The sequence below is a fragment of the Anopheles darlingi genome, chromosome 2 (genome assembly GCF_943734745.1).
Source record: "Anopheles darlingi chromosome 2, idAnoDarlMG_H_01, whole genome shotgun sequence".
Classification (NCBI taxonomy): domain Eukaryota; kingdom Metazoa; phylum Arthropoda; class Insecta; order Diptera; family Culicidae; genus Anopheles; species Anopheles darlingi.
The window spans coordinates 6,679,398-6,705,328 of NC_064874.1; the positions used below are offsets into that span (position 1 = coordinate 6,679,398).

At 50.6% G+C, this 25,931-nt stretch overlaps 2 protein-coding genes across 3 annotated transcripts in view; both read right to left on the reverse strand.

Moving 5' to 3' along the window:
• LOC125950238 (G protein-coupled receptor kinase 2) overlaps window positions 1-16,385 on the reverse strand; it is a 56,926-nt gene extending 40,541 nt beyond the window's left edge. Inside the window, exons 1-3 of one of the 2 annotated variants that reach the window (XM_049678034.1) lie at window positions 16,151-16,385; window positions 14,919-15,682; window positions 8,096-8,980 (exon numbers count right to left, since the gene is read on the reverse strand). In XM_049678034.1, coding sequence (XP_049533991.1) covers window positions 8,096-8,147 — 52 coding nt within the window. In that variant the 5' untranslated portion in view covers window positions 8,148-8,980; window positions 14,919-15,682; window positions 16,151-16,385. The remainder of the gene's footprint in view (window positions 1-8,095; window positions 8,981-14,918; window positions 15,683-16,150) is intronic. The other variant, XM_049678035.1, reaches the window with a different exon arrangement.
• A 167-nt stretch (window positions 16,386-16,552) lies between these two features.
• Window positions 16,553-22,004, reverse strand: LOC125951238 (uncharacterized). Its single transcript, XM_049679929.1, has 8 exons — window positions 19,766-22,004; window positions 19,397-19,685; window positions 19,223-19,325; window positions 18,618-18,700; window positions 18,101-18,133; window positions 17,020-17,991; window positions 16,840-16,942; window positions 16,553-16,775 (listed from the first exon to the last, which is right to left on the reverse strand). Exons 1-8 carry the CDS (start codon window positions 20,600-20,602, stop codon window positions 16,688-16,690), a joined length of 2,508 nt encoding a protein of 835 aa, XP_049535886.1. The 5' UTR covers window positions 20,603-22,004; the 3' UTR covers window positions 16,553-16,687.
• Between the last annotated feature and the right edge of the window lie 3,927 nt (window positions 22,005-25,931).

Sequence of the window (25,931 nt, forward strand, 5' to 3'; positions counted from 1 at the left end):
GGCGCGCTTTGATATTCGCCGCCATGGCCTTAACGGTTTACTATTCCATTGATGACAGTTTCATGAAATGTTGGTTCCAACAACCCCCAACGTCTGGAGGAAAGTCGTGGTCGTGTGGTTTGTGTTGTTTGAAAACAAGCCGTGACCAGCTTATAGGCGATACCGTGGCCACTTCCTTCCTCTCTGCTAGAGCTCGTTGATATCATTGATCAGCAGCAGCAGCAGCAGCAATCTGGCAACGAAAGAACAGGACTACGACTCTATAACAAGCACCACAACAGGGCGCCGCACACGCAGCATTAGATGATGGTTAGCGCAAAATTAGCACTTCCTCAGCAGGGCGCGCAACCAGACACGGTGACTGGCTGGTGGCTGGTACTACTCCTGTGGTGTGTGAGAGTGAGACTACGTCAAGGGAGCCTGTCTACGGAGCGAGCTACGTCAATGATGATGATCGTGATGTGATGTGATGCGCGCGCGGCGCAAGGCGCATAAATCTCGCGCCTAAGCTGTGCGGCGTAGTGGGTTCATGTGATTGCCGCCGGCTTAAATTCCCACTAGTGTGCGCGCACCACTATTCCACTACCAACACTACCACCATCACCTCCGGCAGAGTGTTTACACGTTGCAGTCGAGGTAACGACGTCATCGGGCACCGAGCACTGAAGGGCTGCTGCCCCTTTCGAACGAAGGTGCTCCAAACGTCATAATTTCCTAATTACCTGCGCGTGTTGGCAGCCGTTCCCTCCTGGCTTGGTGGTGGCTTGTTGGTTTGTGTCTCTCGTTCGTTCGCTCTAGAGGACGGGAGGGAGAAGCGACCGAACGCCGATTGGGATGCAGATGCAAACCACAGCCAGCCAGCTAGCCAGCTAGCCAGCGACGACGACAACGACGACGACGGCCAGTCATGCGGCCGTGGTTCAATTACGCCGGGAGTTAATCGAATTGGGAATGTGAGAATCAAATTATCATCGGACGAGAACGGAACGAACACGAACGTGCCACCAGCTGGTGGTCGGTTGGCGCCGACTCGTCAAATGACCCGGCCTGGGACTGGGACACTGGGACACAGGACAGACAAAGACCGGCTGCGAGTGTGATGATGATGATGCTGGTGAAGGTGCCACTTCCTGGAAAAAGTGCCAAGGAAGGTTCGCTACTTGCTCCAGACTGCTTCAGCGGCAGCACCAGTAAGGTTAATATTTGCTAGAAATACGAGAAATATTCTTAAACATTCGTAGCTACCAGTCGGCCACCAATATGATTGTCCAAAGTATTGCGACTTCATGGAGTCATGGACAGGCGGACCCCGATCCCCGGTAAGGTCGAACTAAGGCAAACGAGAATGCAGCGTTGCGACGCGTAGAGCGAAAGGGTACTTCTCCTTCCTATTCGAAGTGTGCTCGGAGGAGGGTAGAATCGCCTCGGTGATGCTGATAACTCAGCGCGCGCGGAGAGGACGAGGGTGCTAAAGTTCTCCCCGAGCAAGCTCAAACTGGTGCGGTCCAGTTTCAACTCGACGGATCAAAGTGCTTGCCAGCAGCACGCCAAGCGAGTGCGATGTTTTTAGCAACAGCAACAGCAGCGGCGGAGACGGCACGTTACCGCGAGGTACGTCTTCAATCGAGGAGCGTACGTAACACTGCCTCTGTAAGCGGAGGATCGATTCCGATGTCTCTGTACCTGGGGGTTTGTGGCGCCGTCAAGTCGGAGTCCTATTAGTGCGTTTCAGTAGTGAACTTTTTGAGAAGGATTTGAAAATCCTGCTTACTCCATTACGGTCACTTTAGTTCAGTTTGGTTCAGCTTAGGTCCAGATGCTGGAGCACAAGATAACATCAAATACACGTCTACAGGATTTTGAGTATGATCATGATCCAGACAGGTCCTTCTCCAACAAATCGTAATGATGGGGAGTTCTTACAATACTCCTTTTCCCAATAGCAGCTCACTGACTGCCTCTTAAAGGATAAAGTTCTCTCCGTGAGTCACTGGGAATCGAGGATTAAGACGAATGTTCGTCTACAAATCGTTTCGAGCGTGTGGTCAATTTCTCACGTACACGCCTCCTCCTCCTCCTCTTGCTCCTCGGGGAACAGCAGTAGCACCCAGTAAAGGTGAGCGCTGATATCGCGGAGCTTCGTACCACCAATTCGTCTGCCTTTTTACCCACTCCCGGCGGTCGACGGCTATCAGCCAACTCCCCTCCCGGCACAAAAAAGCACATTCCAGAGTCTGTGCCCGATGGGGCGTGTGAGTTCGGTACAAAAATACCACCGAATGTGCGCGAATACGCGGCGCGGCACCTGGCCAGTATAGCCCCGTGGTTTCAGTTCAGATAAGCAGTACTACGGGTATGGAAATAAACCTTTACCTCTCTCTTTGTCTCTCTCTCTCTCCCTTGCCCGCTTATCAGTGTGGTCGACTGTAATATGGTTTATGCTGTCAAGCGGGTCACACCAACAAGCGGGCTTGACATGCGCCCCGAGCCCAAACGAGCCCGTCCAGGGCTCGAGCCTCCCCAATAAAACTATAAATAAAGTTGTGCGTACTGGTTAGAAGAGAGAGGTAGGAGATGGAGAAGATGACGAGGAGTGGTGCGAATGGAACGCACAGAACGACAACGCGGACACGACAGATCTTGCATGGATCTGTCATGAACACACACACACAGACACACACAACATCTGATGGATCAAGCTGTGGCCACCTCCGGGGGTCACGAGGATTTCGAGCAAACAGTGCCACTCCACTCCGGGCGCTCTTCCCCACGGTGTCGCAAAACAACAAGAAGAACAATAGCACGCGAACAGAAAGTGTCCCCCCCTTAAGCGCGGTACTCGTTAGTAGTCGACGCAACGACACTACGCCGTGACCATTATACGGGGCGAGGAGCTCGTGTCATCATAAATCGATGAGAAGAAGAATGTCGTCAGTGTTGCGTCGTGGGGGGGGGGGGGGGGGTGCTGTGTTGCCGGCGGCAGGAGTAGTTTTGGCGAAGTCCGGCGAATATCTATCATTCGGTAGGTCTAATGCCGCTGGTATTGCCTCCCTCCTTCCATACGGTCACGCTGTTTGGCCGGTAATATTATTTGCACATGATTTATTCCCTTCTCCCACGTCCGCGTATTCTTCATCTTTCTCTTCCTTATTCTCTCGCGTGTCTAGTGTCCCACTCAAACTCTTCAAACTTCCGCCTATGGCTGGTGTATGGCCTGCTACCGACAACGTAACAAGCAACAAAGAGGGGAAAAGTAACGTAAAATGTTAGGCAGCATGTTTATTTGTGCTGGAACGGGTGGAAGATGGTAGTTCCAAACCATCAACTGGAGACACAGTGGGAGTGCTTCATAGCAGTGGATGGTCACAGGAAAGAGGCTTACGGTAGCAGTTTATCTCGTTTACACGATTTAGCGCGCATACGATGGCGCACGGTTTACCAGCCTGTCTGCCAAACTAGCCAGACTCTCGTCGCAATTATCTAAAGCGTTAAGTAATTTAGTTACGATTACCGTTAAAATGTAGCAGCAATAGTGCGCTAGAGTGTTCTGCTGGTCATTAGTTAAGACCAAGGCAACTAATCCTCGCATGAAACATATCGAAAAGGATGCCGCTGGTACATTGTATAGGACCTTTATAAGTCCAGTCTTTATATACGCCTCTGGGACTTATTACTGGCCGTCCACACCATAAATATATTTGGCAAAAAAAATTGGGTCTACGAGTGTCCACACTACAAATTTATTTGCCAAACATTTCTGTGAGTGCCTGAGTGATCGCTCAAAATCGGGCAAAAATTGGGACATTATCATATCGATAATAGGCCGCATTTTACCAAAAACCCCAATTTTCTTATCTCCAACAAAAAAATGTTTTGGTTACGTATCCAAAACATGTTTTTGTTGGAGATAACTGAAACAAGCTGCATGCAACCGCCGCTCACTTGGATGCAAATGTCACTCATGGTAACCCACGTAGCTGCAAAATTTTGGAGTTACTTGTTGGGCTCCGCCATACATTATCCCCAAAAAATTTGTGGTGTGGACGGCCGGTTAGAGGGATAATTTGGGCTCATCGGCGAGAAGGGAAAGTCGAGGAAACAATGCAGACATATACTTCTTCAAAGATATCGCACTAGGTTATGGGACTTGAACGGCATCGAATTATATCGCTTCCAACAGATTACCATACAGATTACCATTTAGTATGAAACTCCCATAATTTACCACAATGTGTTAGGCGTTGAACAATTCGTATCATAAAACAATAACATACCCTAGTTTCTGACCTCCTATAATCCCATTGTCTTCCATCGCCGCTGAAGGCCATTATCGAGGGCCTCTGCTTGTTGCTGTTTTATATTCTGTTGGTCACCAAACACTTTACTTTTCTCCTGTCAGAAGCCGGAAGGAGGATTTCATTAGTTGACACACGCAACCTCCAGGAGCCCCCCCTAAGACCGGTCCGACTGCTTCCGGCCATGCGTTCGGATGATAAATTGCTGCCACTTGCGTTCGACCAGCCAAAGGTCGTTTGGTGGGACGACATAACGTCCCGACCCCATGTGTCGAATGTCCAAGAAGATGATGTTGTTCGTGGGGATTCGTTTTCCTCCGAGGCCGGAATGAAAAATCTAAAACCGCGAACATCCCGCCAACCACCAAACTCTCAACGGCCACTGTCAAAACAACATGGCCACAGCACTAGCAACAACCATCGATACTGCTGATGCTACCACTACTACTACGACTAGTAGGAGGAGGAGGATAGTAGCTTACTTTCTGATATATCGCGCAATGGACGTGAAGACGAACTGTTCGAGTTCGAGTTTCGATATACAAAGTCGCGGTGGTGGTTTTCGCCGATCGCCCTCGCCCCTTAGTTCCCAATCGTGAAACATCTTGCTTACGGGAACCGTGCACAGATGACCCCTGGAGGTGAGCGGAGGTTCCATCTTCATCTATCTGTCCAGCTGCCCATCAAACGGTGCTCGGCTTAACCGGCGCAACAGAGAGCGAGAGGTTGTAGACGCGCTGTTTCTCCGCAAAACAGACAACTTCATCCCATCTGTCAATGTCGAACCGAACCAAACCGAACGCATTCACCGCAATCCAGCCGTACTGCTGCTCGAGCGTTTCAACGAACAGACAGACTAAACCGGCCATCCGGTGAGGCCTTTACGGGGTCTAGTCTGGTGTTGTTCCAGCAGCAGCACCAGCAACACGTCTTCGTCTCACCTTCTGAGCGACACGCAACACAGTATATTCAATCAACCAGACCATAACGTCACGTCGTGATGACAAGATGATACTCCCGAGGGGGTTGGCAGTAGAGACGCTGCTTTTTCGCGTTTAATTTTCACGCTACTCCCCCCCCCCCCCCCCCCCCCCCCGGTCCTGGCACCTCTGACCTGGGGCTGCTGCTCTCATCTCATCGTCTCGTCACCCCCAGAGGATTACCTTGCCGAGGTCGTGGACCATGGGCCGATGTTTTGAATCAAGCATTTCCTTCCCGGCACCGCGGCTTGGAACTATTTTTAACGGATCGCCCTAGCCGCAGCCACTGTCGTCGTCGTCGTCGTCGCTGGCGTGTTTCGGCACTGACCGTTGACATAGGTCGTCCAAATCGGATATGGCACGCGATTGCTCTTGTACGATGCTCGGCTCGCGTCCTTCCACACCTCAAAACAGGGGACCCGGGGAATCGACGAAACGACGAACGACAGGCGCGTTGGGCGAGCATTGTTTGCACAACTGATTGGCTAGTGTTGGGGCCCGGTGTCGTAGCGTCTCGGTCGTCCCGGATGTCTCGTTGAGGTACCGCCACCGCCGCCGCCGCTGCCACCGTCCCCGTCTTTGGACCTATACTGAACGATTTGTCGCGATCGTAACACGGCATTTTGGGTATCGCAACAATCGCATCGATTGTCGGTGAAACGTGTGCTCGCTGACGATGCTCTGTGACGTCACTGATTAAGCTGATTACAGCCCGATTGACTGTACTGCAAGGGGTCGTAGTAGTTAGAGAAGGCGTCCCGGAACTTCCACCCCAGGTGTCGTACGACCACGACCAGCTCAACCCAAACGCTGGTCCCGCGTTCGGTTGAGGTTTATCTTTTATTTATTTCTTATCGGTCTGTTCGGTCCTGAGACCAACCCATCAGCTTCGAACGTATTTTGATCGTGCGTCGTCATTCAACACCGCGTTTTTCGTTCTTTTTTGTAACCTATTTTGAACCAAATTTAATACCTTGACACCAAAAGGGAAGAAGACTTTACGAACTTGGTCGTCGTCTGCCATTCTCATGACAATATCCTTTCGATAGCCACAAATTCCGGTCAGCTATGGTGCGGGGAGGCGAGCGATAAAATAGAGAACTCCATGTAGCGGCAATCTTCGCGGCAATCTGGGGCTTTATAGCTCCCAGTGGATTTGAACCTCTTAACCGTCGGCGAAAGTTGATGAAATTTTAATTGATTGTAATTGATTGTTCTAGATTTGTCGACGACGTTTAGCCGAGGGCAACACACTTCGAGGGCCATCGTTGCGTCCACCGTGTTCCGGTCTCCGAAGTCCGGGGTAAAACTATAAACTAAAAAGGGTTCCCCGGCCAGTGTCCTTCTCGTGCGCAAAAGGGATATTCCCCAAGCGGCCATTGGCACGATCGGTCGCGAATCCGCATCGAAAACCGGGGCAAAAGACCCCTCTTCGATGGGGATCGGGTAATTTATGGAAATTGTTTCGACATCGCTTATGCTAACACGATGACGTCGTCACGGTCTCGACCGACAGCGTGTGTGTGTGTGTGTGTGTGTCGGGGTGTGTGCATCGGTGCGAATGAACGAATCATGCATGCCAGCCCACCAGCGGAACCATGAATTATGGTAAATAGATACAGAATGCGAACACGAAGGATAGCAGCAACAGCAGCAGCAGCAGCAGCAGCAAGAGATGAATAAGGCAAACGGGTGTCGTATTCCTATTGACCCATTGGCGGTGCGGGTGGAGGTAGGTAGTGTTGCTTCCGCTCGACGGAAATGGACACATATATGATGGATCTTCATCTTCATCAAGAAAACTCTCCCCGCGGGGTGTTTTTGGATTTTTCTTTTCCGAAAATCTCGAAACATCTCAACGGGCGGAGTCCACGCTCCTCCACCCTGTGGGCACCGTTAGCAACCAACGGCGCATCAACATCAAAGCGACCAGAATTAATCGAGCTTCAAATTGAAGTGATGCGTTCGTGTTAAGCGGGCGAGCGGGCAGGACGGGGGAATTAAGCAGACCACAGCACATCCACACCGCCCCACGAGCCGCAGCCCGGGAACGGGCTCTATTGGCGGTTCGGATCCAATCAATTAGCAAGTGGTAAGATGGTGTGGCACCACCAGCCCAACCTGACCGACCCGGAGCAACCGATTGTTCTTCACACATCACCACCACTACCACCAGTGTATGGTGATGTTGTTCATCAACGCGGAATGATCAATCGTTGTTACATATTTCGGTGGAAATGAACGGAACGGAATCCCGACATTAAAAGTACCGCAGGAGGTAGAAGGCGACGGCACTTCCCTTTTTCCATTTCCACCCATCTAGTTTCCACCTTCAGCTGAAGTTTGCCGAATCTAAAAAAAAACACAAAAAAATGCCTCTCATAACGAACTACTATAAACAAACAAACACGAGAGCTAGGCTGGCCGAACACAAACAAACATCGCCCCCAGCATCCTCGGTGGAAAAATCGGTGGTAAATTGTACCGATGGGCCGGTGGCTGGGTGGCAGGTGGGTTAGAGATTGAAACGGAGCATCCGGGAGCACCCCTTCTTTGGAATGGGATGGGGAGGAACACACAAAAAACAAAACGCCGGCAAAGACTGGCGGCCAGTCTTCGTTGCCTTCAGGAATGGTACGAGTGCCACGCGTTTGCCGCTGCCGCTGCGGTTCTTCCGCTCCTCTCCCGTGGTTTGGCGCATTTTCGCGGCGCGATTCCGAAAAGTGAAAAGTGAAAAGCTGGCTAAAAATAAGATATGCTAGGTCGAAAGGCCACAGCCCCTGCCCCGTTAGCCGTACTACCCGTACTACTGACTCTTACCTTCTCGCGCCTTCAGGTAGACCGTATTGGCCACAATGTTCTCTAATTCCATTAGTTCCAGGTTGGCGGCTTTTTGTTGTCAGAATGGCGATCCGAAATAGAAGAGTCCTGGCTCCTGGCTCCTGGGTCCTGCTCTGCTCTGCAAACACAGGCACGTACACACACACACACGCACACGCAGACGAGCGACCGAACTGGCGAGCTAGATTGTGCCCTCGTCCAGGTGACCGGCGCGAGAAGATGGAATTTGGATGCGCCCGCGCCTCTCGCGACTCGCTGATGTACAGCACACAGGGAGGGGTGTCTGTCCTACCCCTTTCACCTGACCGTCCGGGTCACACCTTTCGCGAGTGTGTGCGCGAGTGTATGTGTGATTCCGTGAATTGTATTTTTATTTTGGCAACACTTTCACTGTTCCGTTCCACGCCAGGTCGCTCGAGCGCTTCACGGTCGGAGTGCGTGCAATGCAGCAGCAGGCTTGCGTGATGCTGATGATGATGAGCGGGAACGTGTTTTTCGCGTTTTTTATCCTTCGCTCTTGTGGAGAGAAAAATCACTTAACCAGTTAGCCACTTATACGACCGGGACCGGGCACGAACGTGTACACAACCACACGCGCAGAGATGCACACGCACATATACACACATTCATGTATGATGCCAAAGTATGGCCACCAATGCTGCTGCTCGTTGGTACGCAACAGCTGGTGAGCCTTGGTCGTCGAATGAGGAAACTGCTTCTGGATGTCCCGTGTCTGGTGAACAGTGGCCACGGTACCGCCCGCCCGGAGAGTGGAGGGGAATCAATTGATTTATCCCGCTGTATTTTGGCTTAGACCTCAGCCTCGTTCATCGTTTTTCAGCGTTTCCAGTAGCGAATTGGCAGCTAAAATAAGAGATGGTAAAAGAGAACAACAAAATGACGTTAGTATTCTGCATACACAATTTGTAAAATGCACGAAATGGTTTATCTGGTGAACACGGGTGTATTCCGAAGATCCGATTGTTGGACTAGAGCTTCCAGGAGGATATCGAGATAACTGTAAGATCCGCTAGTTGCGACAGCCTTTTTACGGGAGGCCAATCCAGAAATAGATTTCCCTTTCTGGAGACGTTGAGGCTTAGAGACCGCTTGGCAGACGGAAAGTTTCTTTTTTCAAGCTGGATAGGACTTTATACTCAAAATCTAGTAGCTTTATTTCGATAAAAAAAAACATTACTATCGAATTGAAGATGTTATCCAGCAGCAGCTTAATGCCATCTTATAGGGCATAAGCATATTGCAATATAACTCTATCTTATTTGCTATCCAGTTTATTTAAGTCTTTAAGGCGCTTGGAAACTCTTGTTTGATGAACTTGAAGTTTCTACAAGAACTTTATGAATTTAAAATGAATTCTGATCCAGGGATGCTGCTAATTCTGTGCCACAATTCCACGTTATGTAAAATTGAAAGAAATTATTGCGCAGATACTATGCCGGAATCCCGGGAAAAAAATATGCAATTCCCCGACGCACTCGGTGGAAGCACCAGACAATACTATTGTTTGCTAAACCCTTCTAGGTGCAACGATACAACCACTCGTAGCCACTCGAGCCCATTATGCCCTGGAAACTACAGGAAGCAGCAAAGGACCTATTCGCTCTTTTCCACTCTTTCAATTAACAACGGAAGATGGCCAAAAGGTCACAGTACAACGTACCACCGGTGGAATCACAGCAGCAGCAGCAGTGCCAGAAACTACTTCAACTTTATGCAAACCATTCTACGAGTGGCGTAATTATTCACGCGAACAACACACACACACACGAACACAGGGGCGCGCAGGGCATAGGTGTCCCCCTTATTAGCTCAAGAGCGCGCCTGCGATCCCCCTCCACACCGGGTTTGACGTCACGACATCGCACGTCGAACACGCGGCAACTGTGCCAGGAAGAGGGTGGTCACCTCACCTGCTGCTGCTCCATCTCCTCCACATCAGCATCAGCATCATCAGCATCATCACCATCATCACCATCATCATCATCATCATATAGTTTGAATATTTGATACACTACAATGCTCGGCGGCGCACGGACACAGAGACGGACCTTTGGCATCCGGAGCGAAGCGGAGTAGACGACAGTCGTTCGGGCCTTGTGCCAACAAGTTTGTCTAACCTCAATGTCGCGGGGTACGGGATGAGTATGTGGCACTCCTTCCCCTCGCGATCCTCGCGATGACACAGTCCCGCCATGACGGTTGGGGGTGGGTGGGGTGTTGTGCTGATGGCATCAGCTGCTCTGCTGCGCTCGTAGCATGGGCCCGAGACCTGTGTTCCTTCGAACTTCGAACCCAAGCGTCACCACCACCACCACTACCACAACGACACAGGGAACAACTGGAAAGGGTGGAAGGTTGTACTGATTTATCTATTTTTGAAACCTTGTCAAAGTGTCATCCCCTCGTGGATACCCCCCCCCCCCCCACCGAGCCGCCGAGCTCGGTAACGACATTTACATGTGCATCATCATGGTGGGTGCCGCATAGTGAGAGGAAGAGAGAGCAGAAGGAGATTCTCGTTCAGGTTATGTTCGTCAAGCGAGGAAGTGATCAGCGAACCTGCCTCGTTTTGTATGTGTGTGTGTGCGTCGGTCGATGCGATGCCCTCTTTACCACTCTCTGCTGGCCAGTCCCCCTCCTCCTAATATGTTCCCGGTAAAGTTGAAATTTACGATCAAATCCACGATGTTGATGTTGGTGGCCTCCTGTGATGCGCCCTGTCCTGTATGTGGCTAGTCCTTGGCAGGTGTACCTTCGACCACACCGAGCAGCAGCAGCATGACACAGACACACACACAACCGAGCCCTTACATTGCGAGACTCTCCCTCTATTCATGCCACCAGCCACCCTTTCACTCGCAAAGGATCTAATACTTTTGTAGGGCTCGCTCGTGGCATGTGCATGTGCTGCTATGCTCTGGTGTCCTGTGGCCTCCTCTCGTCGTCACATTCCACTCGGTTGGTACACACCAGCCCCTGTGCAAGATCCGGCTTGAGGGCAGTGATTGTTGAGTGCAAGACACATACACACATACAGAGCTCTCTCTCTCTTTCTCTCTTTCTATTGCAAGTGTTGAGCAGAGCGTCGTCAGTGCTGCAGCGTTTAACGAGCTAGCTAATGCTGGGCTACACATTCCACTTCAATCGACATAACTTGACGACGACGACAACGACGACAGGACAGGACAGGTATCAACGTCCCGTCTCCGGTGGTGGTGCAAAGACCCTGAGCGCAATGCATACCCCGGGCCTGTCAGCATTCCGCAAGCTTCAGTGTGCGCTTGCTGGCTGGCTGGCTGGCTGGCACGCTGAGCAATCAATGTCAGCCCTTTTTGGGACCTCCGTTGGCGAGAGCTCTACATCCGTTTCGGGTTCCTGACGATCGACGAGCCGTTCCGAGCAGCAGCAGCAGCAGCAGCAGTGCTTTGCACAAACCCATGGTCCCCTTTCCCCCACCTCCTCCTCCTCGTCAAAGCAGCTTTGGTTAGCCATTTGATAGGCCCCGCAAAAGCGAGACGACATCCACGACGACGACGACGACGACGACGACGATGCTGAAACGGCTACAAATGCCAAATACCGAAACACACATCTAAGGGTCCTCCATCCAAACCACCACCTCCGGGGTTCGTCAGCCAGTTTACCTAAAGGCAACCGGATCGGAAACCAGTTTCGGTAAGCCACCACCACCACCACCACCGGGGAATGCACCCTCTTCCCTCTGCTGTTGGCTCCGGTTGGTGGACGGTTGACGGTTTTGCACGGGCCTTCAACTCCATTTCGGGGTCTTTCTAGCGCAACACTCGTGCATCGATCGTGCGTGCGTGCGTGCGTGCGTGCGTACGTGTGTGTCTGTGTGTGCCGCTAGCTACCTGATGCTAGATGATGACCGCCTCTCCGCCACGTACCTACATCACAACCATCGAGAGAGGGAGAAAAGTGGAGGAACGATTTGCTCGCAACCAAACCAATCAACCATGGTGACCACGATCACCACCAGGTCACCCCCACCCCCATCCCTCCCTATTCGGCGTTTGGACCGGAAATTGCCTTCATCGAAAGCGATCCTAAATGAAAACGTAAACATTCCAATTTCGGAAACGAGGCTACGGGAACGGGAACACTACCACCACCACCAGAGGCAGCAGCAAAAGCATAAACCCCCCCCGTTGGGAGAGATGCTGCACCATGGATCACCGTATCACCATGGGAAATGAAAGAAACGATGAACCCGAAGGGAAGAATGGGTGCGGAAATCATATTAAGATGCCGGGAATCGTGTGGGTGGGATGGATGGGTGGTGGGTGGTTAGTTGTGAAAAAGAATTAAGTTGATCGTGAAGCGACGCTATCGGCAGTTGGTGTATCTCGCGCATTGCCAAAGGGAAAATGTAATCACTTAAATCCCCCCTGCTCCACATTTTGAAATGCTACACTTTTCCGCCGGCGCTTCGGGGCCTCAATACGACGACAATACGACGCGAAAAACATGCGCGCCCGGAATGGGGCGCGCGACGGCGAGTGGGAACTTTTGGAGCTAAGCCGCACCCCGAGTGATGAAAAGGAAGGGAGCCAACTGGAACTGGAGGAAGATTAAGATGTTTCAGTATCATCGCATCTTCAAAAGCGCGCGCGGGACACGCCAACGCGATTTTCTTCCTTTTTCCAATGCGGGGGATAGTCGGAAGAGAATCATTCTAGGCGTTTCATTGTGTCGTCTCATGTTTTAGGCAAAAGTTATTTAAAATTTCAAAACAGAAATCTAATGGATGGATTTCCTTTATCTTCCCCTCTCTCTCTTGTTGTTGGAGCAAAGACGATGGGCATTAAACCACTGCTGGGAGATTGTTTGCCATTTTGAATGAAGGGGGTGGTGGATGATACACCTTAGCCTAAATTTATTCCCGGCTTTTTTTCATTTCTGTTTTCCCGGTGGATTTATGTCGAAGAATTTAATAGGAGAACTGTTCATAAATTGGGAAGCTGATCCCCATTGCCTGCCGACGACCGAAAATCGCCTTTCGTCGCTCCGGCTATGGAATGATGGTAGAGTAAGCATAGCAGGCGACATAAAAATGAATTATGCTGTCATGGTTTATTATTATTTTTTCGAACATGATTGCGGGTGTCTCGCTGCTGTCTAGCGACCGTTGCTATGACAATACCCGACAGAGGGCCGAATCGATTCCCAACAGGCGGTTCAGACGACGGCTGTAATTGGTGTTTCAGTAGACTGACGTCCCCTATAACCTTCGAGTGCTCCAAGCTGATACCCTTTTATCGTATGTTTAACAAAGTTTTGATTCGAATTTTTTGATCTACTTTTTGATTAAAAGTTTACCCTTATTAACAATAGGAGGGATGCAGATGAAGGTCGTAAATTTGCACATTCTAAATTTTATCAAACAATACATCATATGTATTAGATGATGAAAAGATATCGAAGCTGTCTGCAATGATAATTTGATGATGCCAATTTATAACATATCAAATGTCCTGTCTGATTCACATCCGAGGCACAAACACGACCCCTCATATCTAGAATATCGACTATGTAAAGATCAAAACATAAATTCTCGACCCAACACAGGGCGTAACAAGATCTATTGAGTTTATGTACATTTTTTTGGTTTTTCTTCAACAAAAAAGGTTCTTTTGTCCAGAGAAGCCCCTCGGGCTGGTGATATTAAGAATCATATTTAGGGCGTACTAAACCCCCCCCCCCCCCCCCTTGGACCATTCGCGAAATGCAAATATTACCCATGTTTTAGATGTTACAAAAGTTGGATCAATTCCAATTAATAGTTTGAATATAACCTTTTAACCTGTCCAATTAATCATCGAACGCCAGCGACCCGTGGGCGGCCCTAATAAACATAAAATTTTCTGAAATCAAAACTTCTCCAGCGACGGCCTCAACGAAAACTTTACACAACGACCATAAAGACAATGACCGCAACATTCGACACCACCAGCGGGCCACCGCCAACAAAAGTTCATTGTCCCTAACTCCGTGCAAGGGAGGAGGAAGGTTTTAGGAACAATTATAAGGCCTACCATCGGCCAGGGGCAAAGGACGGACTGCTATGTCCCCCTCTCCCCCATCAACCGATATAAGGACGGCACAGAGCTTCCGATCTCAATGAAAGTAATTGGCACCGGGGAGGAGAGTCCGTGGCCGTGATGGCGGCCGCGGGAAAAGGTAAACATACTTCGGGGCCACTTAGCAGTAATTAGAGTAAGTTGCACAATTATGATGCACCGGTGCACCCGGAGGTGTGGTGGGTGGTGGCTGGCGCCAGTGCAGAAATGCAAACCATTATCACACGGTAATTGTTTCCTTAAAAAGCGAAACTCAAGCTCCACCGTGCGCTGCCCCCTACCCTTTCCACCTCTTTCGCGATGGAAAACCCCGAAAAGCCCCATTCTGCAACTCTTCTCTTTCTTGAGTTTCGCTCTCGCGAGCGGTGACTGTGAATGTGTGCGTGTGAGAGAGTGCGCGAGCCGCGAGTTTTCCTTCGAGCGCGTGCGAGAGAGGTGAGATTGCTCTCGGTTTTCGTCCGTTCGCAGCATCCTACGCATTTGCTCATCATCTCACCGAATACCGGGGGCGAAGAAAAATGGGAGCGAAAAGAAGTAAACCAAAAAAAAGCGAAGAAAACGAAAGAAAATTCCCCAAACGAAACACCCGCGCACCAGCTGTCAGCCGATGGGGAATTGTGTCCCTCTGCTGGCCCGTCCTTACCCCTTTCCCGGGGTTCATCCTCTTCTTTTTCACTTACCTTTTCATTCAACTAAACCGGAGTCGGGGGCGCCTCTTCCGCAAATCCTCCGGATGCAAGAATGTTTTCATTCAAACGCACACCACACACAAACGCACCCAACAACTACACCCCACACCACACAACACAGCACACTCTAGTAGCAAAGAGTAGTAGTAGCAAGGGTGTGGTAATGGTGCTTGAACGAAGGAACCTTGGATGATGATGATGACGGAGGTGGCGACCGGACTTCTGCTGCTTTACACACCGTTTCAACGGAACCTGCTGCTGGTGGCGGTGGGCGCAATGAAAAGCGAAAATGCATTCCTTCTCGGCGGCCACGGCTCAGGCAGATAATAGCCGGATAATAGCTTGCGCGCAGAGATTCAAAATTCGGATTCGGACCAAAAGATCACACGCACCACCCGGAAGATGGAATCTGCACCGCAGGAACGGATTTTTCCACACGGCAAAAGCGGACTGCTGCCCTTGGAGCATCCAACGAACGAACGAACGGACCCCGACGCACGACCGAACCGCGAATACACTCCACACCGCGCCAAGGTAGCAGGACGACGACGAAGGAAGACGGACGCGTTTTGTGCCCAGCACACCAGCCGACTACGACGACGATCAACGCACGCTACCTGCCTGGCTGGCTGGCTGGCTGGCTGGTGAGATGAGATGAGACTCTTTTCGTGCTGGGTGAGATTTGTTCTCACTTCGCGGCACCACACGTATGCACACACACACTAGCACACTGGGAATCGTGTGCGTACACAAAACTATTGTCGGCCAGAGAGCGACGGAAGGAAGAAAGGAAAAAAGAGGAAGAAACAGGTCGTCTTTAGCACACCACGGAACGGAACCGAGAAGACCACCAAACACTCGGCTCGGTTGCCGGATACACCCTGGCGTCGTTCGTGTCACACTCTCTGTCACATGCCACCCTCCTCCTATCAGGGGGCTGAGGGCAGTTTGGCTTCGATTTTCGCGTTTGGCCCCGTGCGATCGACTCAGCTGCTTTGTCGCCGTTCGCGGCGATCGTGAGGTTTGGAACGGTTTCCAAGGTGGCCAACCACGCACACACACACACACACACACACACACACACACACACACAAGAACACAAACACAGGCACGGGCGCGCGCGCGTGCACGCACAAGAATCGCGGCGGTAGTAGCAACCGAACCGTATGAATGAATAATGAGCGACAGGAGCGATGGGACGGTATGGCGGGGGGCTCGTTTACCCTGGAACGGCAAGGTGAACAGCGCGGATGGTTCAACGACCGCGACGACGGTTGCACTTCCGAGCACGGCAAACACAAGCGCGAACGCAGGGGCGGCTAGTTTCCGAAGTTGGTTGCTATAGGACACGCAGCAGATGCCCAGAGGAAGGATAGCGTGGGCGTGGGGGGTGGATCTATCCCTTATTTATGTTGTACCCTGGAACACGCGCCGCAACAGAACCGCACCGTACGATAGTCGAGAGAAAAGTGAGAAAGAGAGGTGAAACCGAACTCATCGAGCCGAACTCTCTCTCGCTCTCTCTCACTGGAATTGCCGCGGGGAGAGAGAGAGCCATGAACGATGCGTTTATACGATACGATACAAAGCTACAAGTTGACTTGAAGTTCGAAAGGAGGATCGGAATGTTCCGAGATTGTAGGTAATATCAATTTATTCAATGAAATATTATAAGTCTTTTCAGTATGATCACTGTAGTAGTGTACTAATGTCCAGATTACACCACACGATCCTAGTAGCGTGCTCCTCTATGGCCACATTTAAGTAGACAATCCCTGGGGTGGTGCTGTAGTCACACTACCCGGGCCCGGGTAGTTTTCTCCTTGCAGCTCGATGTAGTTGGATTCCCTACAGCAATAGGTAGGGACATTAGAAAAGGGCGGATAGATCGCATGGGTGCAAAGATACGAACCTGTACAACACGTAATGCTGGAAAATGAACAACACATCGAATAGAACGGAGAACAACCCCAGTCCAAACTTTGCTCCATCGCCAAATATGGAGTCCCAATCGTCTGCCAATGGAAATAAAAGAAGACGGATGAGATGAGGGCGCGTAATGGTCTCACGAAGGTTGGAATGCTGATCCTACCATAGTTATACCCGTTGACTAGCATCTGAATAATGCTGAAGAACCCACCGGCAAAATCAAGCAGCACATTGCCAATGCTCCAGCCAACCGTGCTCTTTCGCCGATAGTTCAGCACGGCCTGCGGTATGTACTTGAAGAAGGTGATCGCCAGCTTGATGTAGCTAAGATTGTAGAAAAAGTCCAACCAAAGGTACGTCCCGGTAGCCACCAGTACGCTTGAGATGAGCAGGACCAGCGCAAACACGGTCATGAGGGCGCGCGCCGTGTAAGAGACTTTTTGCTGGCCACGCTCGTAGCAGAAACACTGCCCAATCAGTAACGTCGTGGCGAACACGGCGTGTAACGAGAAAGCCACATCATTGGCCAGTACCGGGATCAAACCGCGTGGATTGCGCCGCAGATATTCAGCCTGCACGGAGCTGCTCCAGAACAGGGCACAGTTAAAGGCGCAGTACATGGCGTGACCAAGGAAGTTAAGCGTCAAATAGTCGAACGACAGCCCGACAACGCTGGCCCTGGCCCGGTTTTCCCAGATCTGGGGCCAGAAGGACCACGTCCAGGCGAGAAAGTACGCCCAGCCGATGGTGGACGAGGCGGCGATCAGTTGCCAGGATTTGGCCACGGTCACGCGCACGAACGCTTGACCTTCGTCTAGTAGCGTGGTGGTCGAGTTCGAGGGCAAAAGGTGTGCCAAGAGATCAAATATTCCGGCGCGCAAACCCAGCAAACTGACGCGCACAGAGAGATCGATGAAACGCGATGGCGGCGGGTTGAACTCGAGCGTAGCTGGATTCAATTTGATGTATTCGTTTCCTGCCGTGGCATTGGTTTGGGTGAAATTAACCGTCACTGGCCGCGCCAGTGCACCGTGAAGTCGTACGGTCACATTTTTGGTCGATCCAACGATGACCGTCACGTCCTGTGGTGCGATCTGTAATCGCAGCGTGCCATTGTTTTGGCCAAGCGATGGACCTACAAACAAACACAGAGACATCCATTTATAGCTCTTTACAAACACAGAGACATCCAGGATAGCGATTAGGATAGCATATCGATCGAAAAAAAATGAATTTCCTCTTACCAACAAGTGTTAAACATACTAGAAGACACGTTACTGAAAGTACAGAAGAAAGCTGTTATTAATTCATATGCCTACTAGCCAGAGGCCTTCAATTTTAACGCTAACAATGGATTGAGGATCTAGACTCAGCAGTAAGTTTCACGAGACCCTTAGGCCAATTTATTAAGAATTGATCGCCTTCCACGGATATCTACGACCTCGCTCTCTACCACGCCCTCTTCGCACTGCTATCCTAAAGCTACTCAAAATGGCAACACGAATCTTCGCGCCTGAACCTGACACACATTCATGGTTCGATTACACTGTATATCATCTTCGACATTTACTGTTTTCTATACCTACGATCAGTCGCACTTTCGACGCTGTCGCGTGACGATAGCTTACAAGTTAAACGAACTTAGTGTAATCCCTAAACATAAAGCTAACGAACAGATCGTCCCCAAAACCCCACTCGAATCGAGTGGTGGAAGGAGGGTTGCATGGGTTGATGGTTGTGGCGCGGCAGACTACGGAAGACTGTCGGCACTGCCAACAGTGCTAGTGTTGGTCGTGTTGGTGCCCGAGGACTCATCCTTGAGTGTCTTCCCATCGGCACGATTTCTGTGGAATGGTCATAATATAATAAATCGAATTAATCTTTATCATTGGTGGTACTTCTTCTCCACACGCTAGGAACGAATTGGAGGTTTTTGGTTTGAAAGATTATCAATGTGTTTATGGTGTGTATGTGCCCTTCTCGAGTGTTATGATGCTGTATTTAGTAGTTGTATTTTTGTTGTGTAGTGGCTGTTTGTTTTGGTTGTTACTTGTTATTCGGTGTCAGTGCTGGTTGTAATGGCATGCGGTTGTTGTTGTTGGTGTTTGAGCAATGTTTCTAGGTTAGATTCGATCGGATCAATCCGTTTGCTCGGTGTGCTGTAAGTAAGGGAAGTGTAGAAGATGTTCATTGTTCGGTAATAGACAAGAGTATTGAAAGAGACACATGTTGAGCTTGAAGACTGAACACGTCTGCTGAGTATATGTGTATCTGCGCTTCTGCATAATGCATAATCTCATACTTTGGCAAGCTGTATCCCAGTCCCCGAGTAGCTGGGAGCCATGTCGTGGAACAGCAGAACATACCTGTACAATACATAGTGTTGCACCATGAAGAGAATATCGAACAGCACGGAGAACAATCCAAGTCCAAACTTGGTAGGATCACCAAAGATGGATGCCCAATCATCTACAACAAAGAAAGGACATAGCATTAATCCGGAGGTTATCAGGTCCTATGGCTTATTATTTCATTCTTACCATAGTTGTAGCCATTCAGCAACATCTGCAGCATGCTCAGCATGCCACCGGTAAAGTCTAGCAGCACATTTTCGATACTCCACCCGACGGTACTCTTGCGCTGGAAGTTCAGCACGGCCTGCGGTATGTACTTGATCAGCGTTATCGACAGCTTGATGTAGCTCAGCACGTACAGAAAGTCGAGCCAGTGGAACGTCTCCGTGCCGACGAGAATGCCCGCGACTATAACTACGATCACAAAAATTCCCATAATGCCCCACGCGTACCGGGATACCTTTTGGTCGCCGCGCTGTAAGGAAATCCGTTGGAATTCAGTTAGCGAACAGTATCTCTATGTATCTGTAACTTCTCTCTCTTCTAAAAACGTACCTCATAGATGAAGCATTGGCCGAGCGTTAGCATCGTGGCGAGCGTGGCGTGTATTGAGAAGGCGACATCGTTCGGCAGCACCGGGTTCAGGCCACGCGGATTCCGATCAAAGTACTCACTCTCGATATAGACGCTCCAGAACAGGGCCAAATTGAATGCAGCATAAACCGAGTGACCGATCAGATTGAGGGCGAGGAAATCGAATGACAAACCGACGACACTTTTTCGCCGATAGTTGATGATCATCTGGGGCCAGAAGGAAATAGTCCAGGCGGCGAAGTAGATCCACCCGATGACGTCCGAGATCACGATGATGGCCTTCGAGTTGGCCACCGTTACGCGGATGAAGGCTAGTGCATCATCGATCGCTCCCTTTGGCAGTATTTCACCGATCAGATCGAACTGACCGGGAGATTGACCCAGCAGGGTAATTTCGTACGCTTCATCAATAAACCCGCCAATGGTCGGTGGGTTGATGCTTAACGTCGACGGTGACACACTGATCAGATCCGAGTGCTCGGTGGAGAAGTTAAACGATACCGACTGCGACAGTGCACCACGCACCTTCAACAGAAACTCGTTCCGCTGACCAACGATCACGGTGATATCCTGCGGATCCATCACAACCGTTGCACCGATTGTGGTCTGGGCATTGCTGACACCAGCACCGTACAGCAGCGTCGAGCAGAGCACCACCAGCAATGGCACCACACCTGTCGTCTTCATCGTCGTTACACCAGCAATCCGTCGTATCGTCGCCATCGTCCTCTTCGCTAGCACGTTGAAAGCTTTCTGCAGCTCGAGGGCGCCCTGCAAGCAAGCGAGCAACCGGCACATTAGTCTGCATTCGATATCTTATATGTCTGGCCGTCAGCTACGAAAGTACGCAATTGATGACTGACGCAACCCCCCCTTTTGGTACTACACACGTGCCGTACGAGTTCGTTTCCCCTCTCTGTCCTCCTACCGGCGCTTTCCGCCTGTTTTGATTTCTGCGAACTTTTGCGCACTTCCTTCCTTCATCGGAATATTCATAACGGGGTGATGGCTTCACTTTCAAAACCCACCGCCATCATCATCATCATCATGCGTCTCGAAGGCACGCACGCCGGGACGATATGCAGCACTGGTGAGGCGACAATGACGACCACCCGGTCGCTAGAAAGTTGCCTCAAGTTTCGGTGTTGAGCCGCAAAACGGGTTGATACGTTTGGAAACCGCCTGGATCCCTGGTATACGGGTGTAGGTAGCAACCTCCAACCTTGGTTTAGCTACTCGCCAAGCCAAGAACTAGCTAGACCTCAAACCGAGCCAAGAAGCGGTTTAGCGAAAGAAAATCCCCTCTGCTAGAGCGTGAGTGAATCCCCGCGTTCGCCGTGTGGGTAGTCAGATGGCACCGAGGAACCGGACACGTGAAGGTTACCCCACCACCACTACCACACAGCATCGTTGAACTGGGGTCGCCAAAGTTTCGCTTCAAACATTCAACTTTAGTGGAGCATTAGCAGTAGTCGAGGAGATTGGACTTACGCTACGGGATGGAAACCCTAGCAAAGCCCACCGCAGTAGCCATTGAGCCCCTCTCGTTGAGGTGGGCTCAGATTTGCCGCGGTTCTGTCATCCGTCAACGAGTGCTGTTGTTGTTGCGGTGAATCTGTTAATCAAGTGGGTCAACGCAATGGCGATGATAGGCCGTGTAGCACAGCACCGCTCAGAAGTGTCGCTGACAACCGGTCTTGAGGGTGCACTTAAGATCAACACCAAGATGCCACCTTCGACACGCAACAGCTAGAGTCATTGTACGCGCCGGTCTCAAGTACCAACCTCACCCCTGGCCATGTGCTATGTATGCTTCGAGGTCTTCAAGGATTGATCACCCCGAGCCATATCAACGAACTCACGAATATAATGTATTGAGAAGAAGGGTTCTGCGGGCATGCTAATGGAGTATGGATCTCTTGGCTTATCGACAAGCGTTACTAAGCAACATCATCACCAGTAACCTGCACACAGAAGAACTAGGTTTCTGTGCCGCAATACGTGAACTGCACGGCATTGGGCGTAAGTAACGTGTTTTCAATTCCACCGGAAGACGAAACGAAACAATTCGGTCCAACGAGCAACGATTTCGCAAAAACAGAAACAAAAACTTGTCACACAACACAATGCTCCGGACTGTGAACTTTCGTGATCTCAAGGACACTATGAAGCACACGTGACATTGCATAGAAGATTTCCTTTTTACCTCTTCCACGGCAACGACAACGACTTCCTGCAGGAACACCAAATGCAACCGCCGAACGCTCCACAACACTGGGGCGTCGAGAGTCGCTGTTGTCGGTACCACCGGTCGCTACAAACTGAGAGCGCTTTCGCCGGAGGTAAACATGACGCCTGAAGTGACCGTGTGTACGGGGAGCACTATGAAACGCACCCTCTATCTCTACAGTAACTGAGGTGAGAGACAGACAACCGAAGGCAGGCAAACCGGCAGCCTTCTGGTTGGAATTTCCAAGCTCAAAACCCAACCAACGATGGGATATTCCTCCATGAATCTGGTGGGCACGGCGCATGCAACGGACAACGGGCACGTGCAGCACACACACTTGATTCCGTAAATCGTAAACGCTGCACATTAGAAGTTTATGGACGTGTCTCTGGTTAGTACGATGTCGTAGCGTAATTCCCGGCATTGACTTCAGTGATCAAGTTTAACAATGGTATCCCCCCTTCCCTAGGGTTGGTATTTCAATAATGACCACCTGTTGCTCACCCACCGTCCTGTAGCCATCCATTCAAGAGCCGCGTGACAGCTTTTATCAAGTATCGTTAAACGCAGATTTTGTTATCTTTACAGCCCAATTGGAAGCCATCAATGGTGTAGATATGGTGGACATCGAACAATCCAACGTCCAGACAATTATGCGGCTCTAGTCAGTACGGCCGTCATCGAGTGCGCACAAGGTTACGAAACGATTGGGATATCGGATCAGCACCAGGATCAAATCAAGTGAACGTTTTTACCCTCGCTGGCGTCAGAGAATGGGTGACTTTTGCAGCAAAGAACATTTTTACTCCACAAATCGGTTTCCAAATATCTTCATGCACCGAAATAGAAACGTGCTTTCGCTTGGTTCTTGGATGCGCACCGAGTTTGAGTGGCCCTGGTTAAAAGCTTGCCATTCATGAGGACTATTTGGCAAATTCGGCTGACAACGATACACACAGACAACACTCCTTCAACCGGCTAGTAGTGCAGATTGAGGCTCGTCTCGTTTGGTTGCGTTCCTTTTGCGACCTTCTCGCAAACCCATTAGCCTGTTCCGCCGGTGGGGCCAGTCGCTCTCCCTCGCGCGCATTGCATAAGCGCTCGCGTGAGGCTATGCGCGGACGAATCGTTCGACCACAGCGCACTCACCCAACCTGGCGGCCCTGTGCTGCCGCTGACCGAACGACATGCCGACATGATACGGAGCAATGAAGGAGATCGATCAATCGATCGTTCGCTGAGGCGGCTGCTGCTGCGGCCGAGAGCAGGTCTGACATTGAATTCGAACGCCTTGAACGTGTCACCCCAGTAAGGTGGAAGCTGGTGATGTCGATTTCCATTCAGCACCTTCGGCAGGAGCCTCTACTGGGTGGTGCGTAAGAGTGAATGGGTAGACCAGTGGGGATAGAGAATCTAGAGAGAGAATCCTAGCCCCTCCCAGGACCAGTTAGAGTAGAGTAGAGAAGTTGGACCATCTCCGGTTGACCCTGAACTTAACCTACAATTCCTGTTAACACCAGTCGATCCAGGGCCACCGTTTTTTTTAATTCTCCATTTTCTTTGGAGCCTATTTCCTGCTTCGCGACTTTGGTGGAACCTCGGAACCATATAACCGGAGGCACTTGTCATGCGATGCCAAGAGCGACCATTATAAAGGTTGCAAAGCAGTAAAAGGAGCAAGCGTCTCCTGGGCACCAACCAACCACACATACACACACACACACACACTACAACAGGGGCACTTACACAGGCACAGTCACGGACGCAGCACGTTCAGCTCGATTGAGACGGTCCCCGAGGATCCCAGACGGACGCACAGCACAGAATGTGGCATCCGTGTGCCAAGTGTGCGCTTTAAATACCGGGCGCACACTTGGCTTCATCAACGGACGCGCACGCACACCATCATACGCTCGAACCCACTTTAGTGTGCCACTTAACCACACACCATGCATTGATGCTGATGTGTGCGTCACTTGATTGACGAATTACCGAGGATCGGCGGTCATTATTTAGCAAAAATCGCCTCGTCAGCGTCCGTCGGTAGCTGGTGTGCGCGCGACTATGGCACTGGGTGGTGGTGGTGGTGGTGGCAGTGGACAATCGGTGACCAATTATGGGTTTTGCTAAATTCAAACGGAACGGCACGAGGAGCGGCACGTCAGCAAATTGAAACCGGGATCTGAAGAACCTTAACCACAGGAGAGTGTCACGTAAATGGTGGAATCTTTCTAAACCTCTCGGCCGAAGGCCAATGAACCATAGGCTAGGCTAGGAATTTGAGACTAACCGTTTTCCGGGAACACGATACGCGGCATTGGAGCCTTGGTTCCGGTTCGTTATCTACTCGGGAGGAGTATCAGGTTACGTGCTAGAAATTGAAGACCGGACACCGGTAATGGGATTACCCGGGGAGTATCAGGCATCCGACCACACGCCCGCGCCCTCTGAGCGTAAAGGTTCCGTTGCGACGGTCCGGTGCTCCTTTTTAACTGGCCTATTTAGGACGTAGCTAGTTGAACTGGGGCTCAGGTTTAGCTCTAATAGTGCCTCAATTGGGTGCGCCAATAAATATTGGTCGCTTAACCTTAATGGGCGACGCACTGCGTCTACGCAACTCATCTTATCTTCCGGCGATCGAGTAGACAACAGGAGAAGACATTGAACCGCCGACATTGTTAATTGTTCTTGGTAAAGGTTTTATGATGGTTATGGGGCCGATCCTAGTGCAATCACACCAATCGGCGGTCATCGATTAGCGAGAACCAACATTGTTTGCGAGTATGTCCCGATTGTCGGACTACCACAAGTGCGAGGGCAATTCAATATAATGATTGACAAGAGTCCGTGCGGCGACCGCAGCTATCTGGGGATGTGATGTGATCGGAAAGATTAGCTGCGTATTCGCATCCGTCATCATAGTAGGTGACGGTTTGCTATCTCTCTCTCTCTTTGTCTAAAGGTCCCCGACATTAGTGGAAACAAATGTGTCGATCTAGCAATCCACACAGGAAAGAAGATACTTCATGGCTTCGTGTTCTAAGGCCAGCCGGTGGGCAAATCCGTTATTCACATGTTCCTGTCAAACAGTCGCCAATCGCAGATCATCTCAGATTGGAATGAAGAAGCCGGGGTTTCCACATCCCGAGCAACATCATCATCTGATCAACGAAACGAAGCACACCAGGCAAACAGAGATAGGCGCGACAACGAGAATCTCAAACACGAGAGGGAAAATGTAAGTTTTCGCCACTAAAACTCCCAACTGATTCAACGCCGTCAACACACACCGCCAATGTTGCATCATGTTTTAATAGCGTGGCATAGCGATGCCAAAGGGGGTGAGAGGCGGTGGTCGCGATGCTGCTGTCGACCGAGATCGTATCGAAACCCAGCAATTAGCGTAGCAGAGCGGGAAGAAGAAATTCGTTCGTTCGTCACCATTCGCGTAGCCGCGGGCTGCGCGTATACCGAAGATGCAGTGTTCCAATTTCATCAGCAATTTATTCGGAACTGAAGATGAAAAGGAGTAAGCGAAGGAGGGAGAAGAAAAAAAAGTGGAAGGCGATGGAAGGCAGATAACACAATCACAAACGCGTCACGAATGTTTTTGCCGGTGCAGCACACACAGAGATTGGTGGTTTTTTTTTGAGAAACTCATTTATCAACCATCGTCTCCGTCGCTGTCGTCGTCTTCGATACCACGTGGCAATGGGGTAAAGTGACGAGGTAATGGCAAGAACTGCAACAAGACCGCGCCACTAGTTGCACTGTCGATTTAAACCCACTACATGTCCGGGGCTTTTCGCAGATCCCGTAAACCGCAGATCGACAGATGAAATACAGCTGAATCAACAACACTCCACACTCCGTGTGCGTGTGCGGCACGTGGTGCGT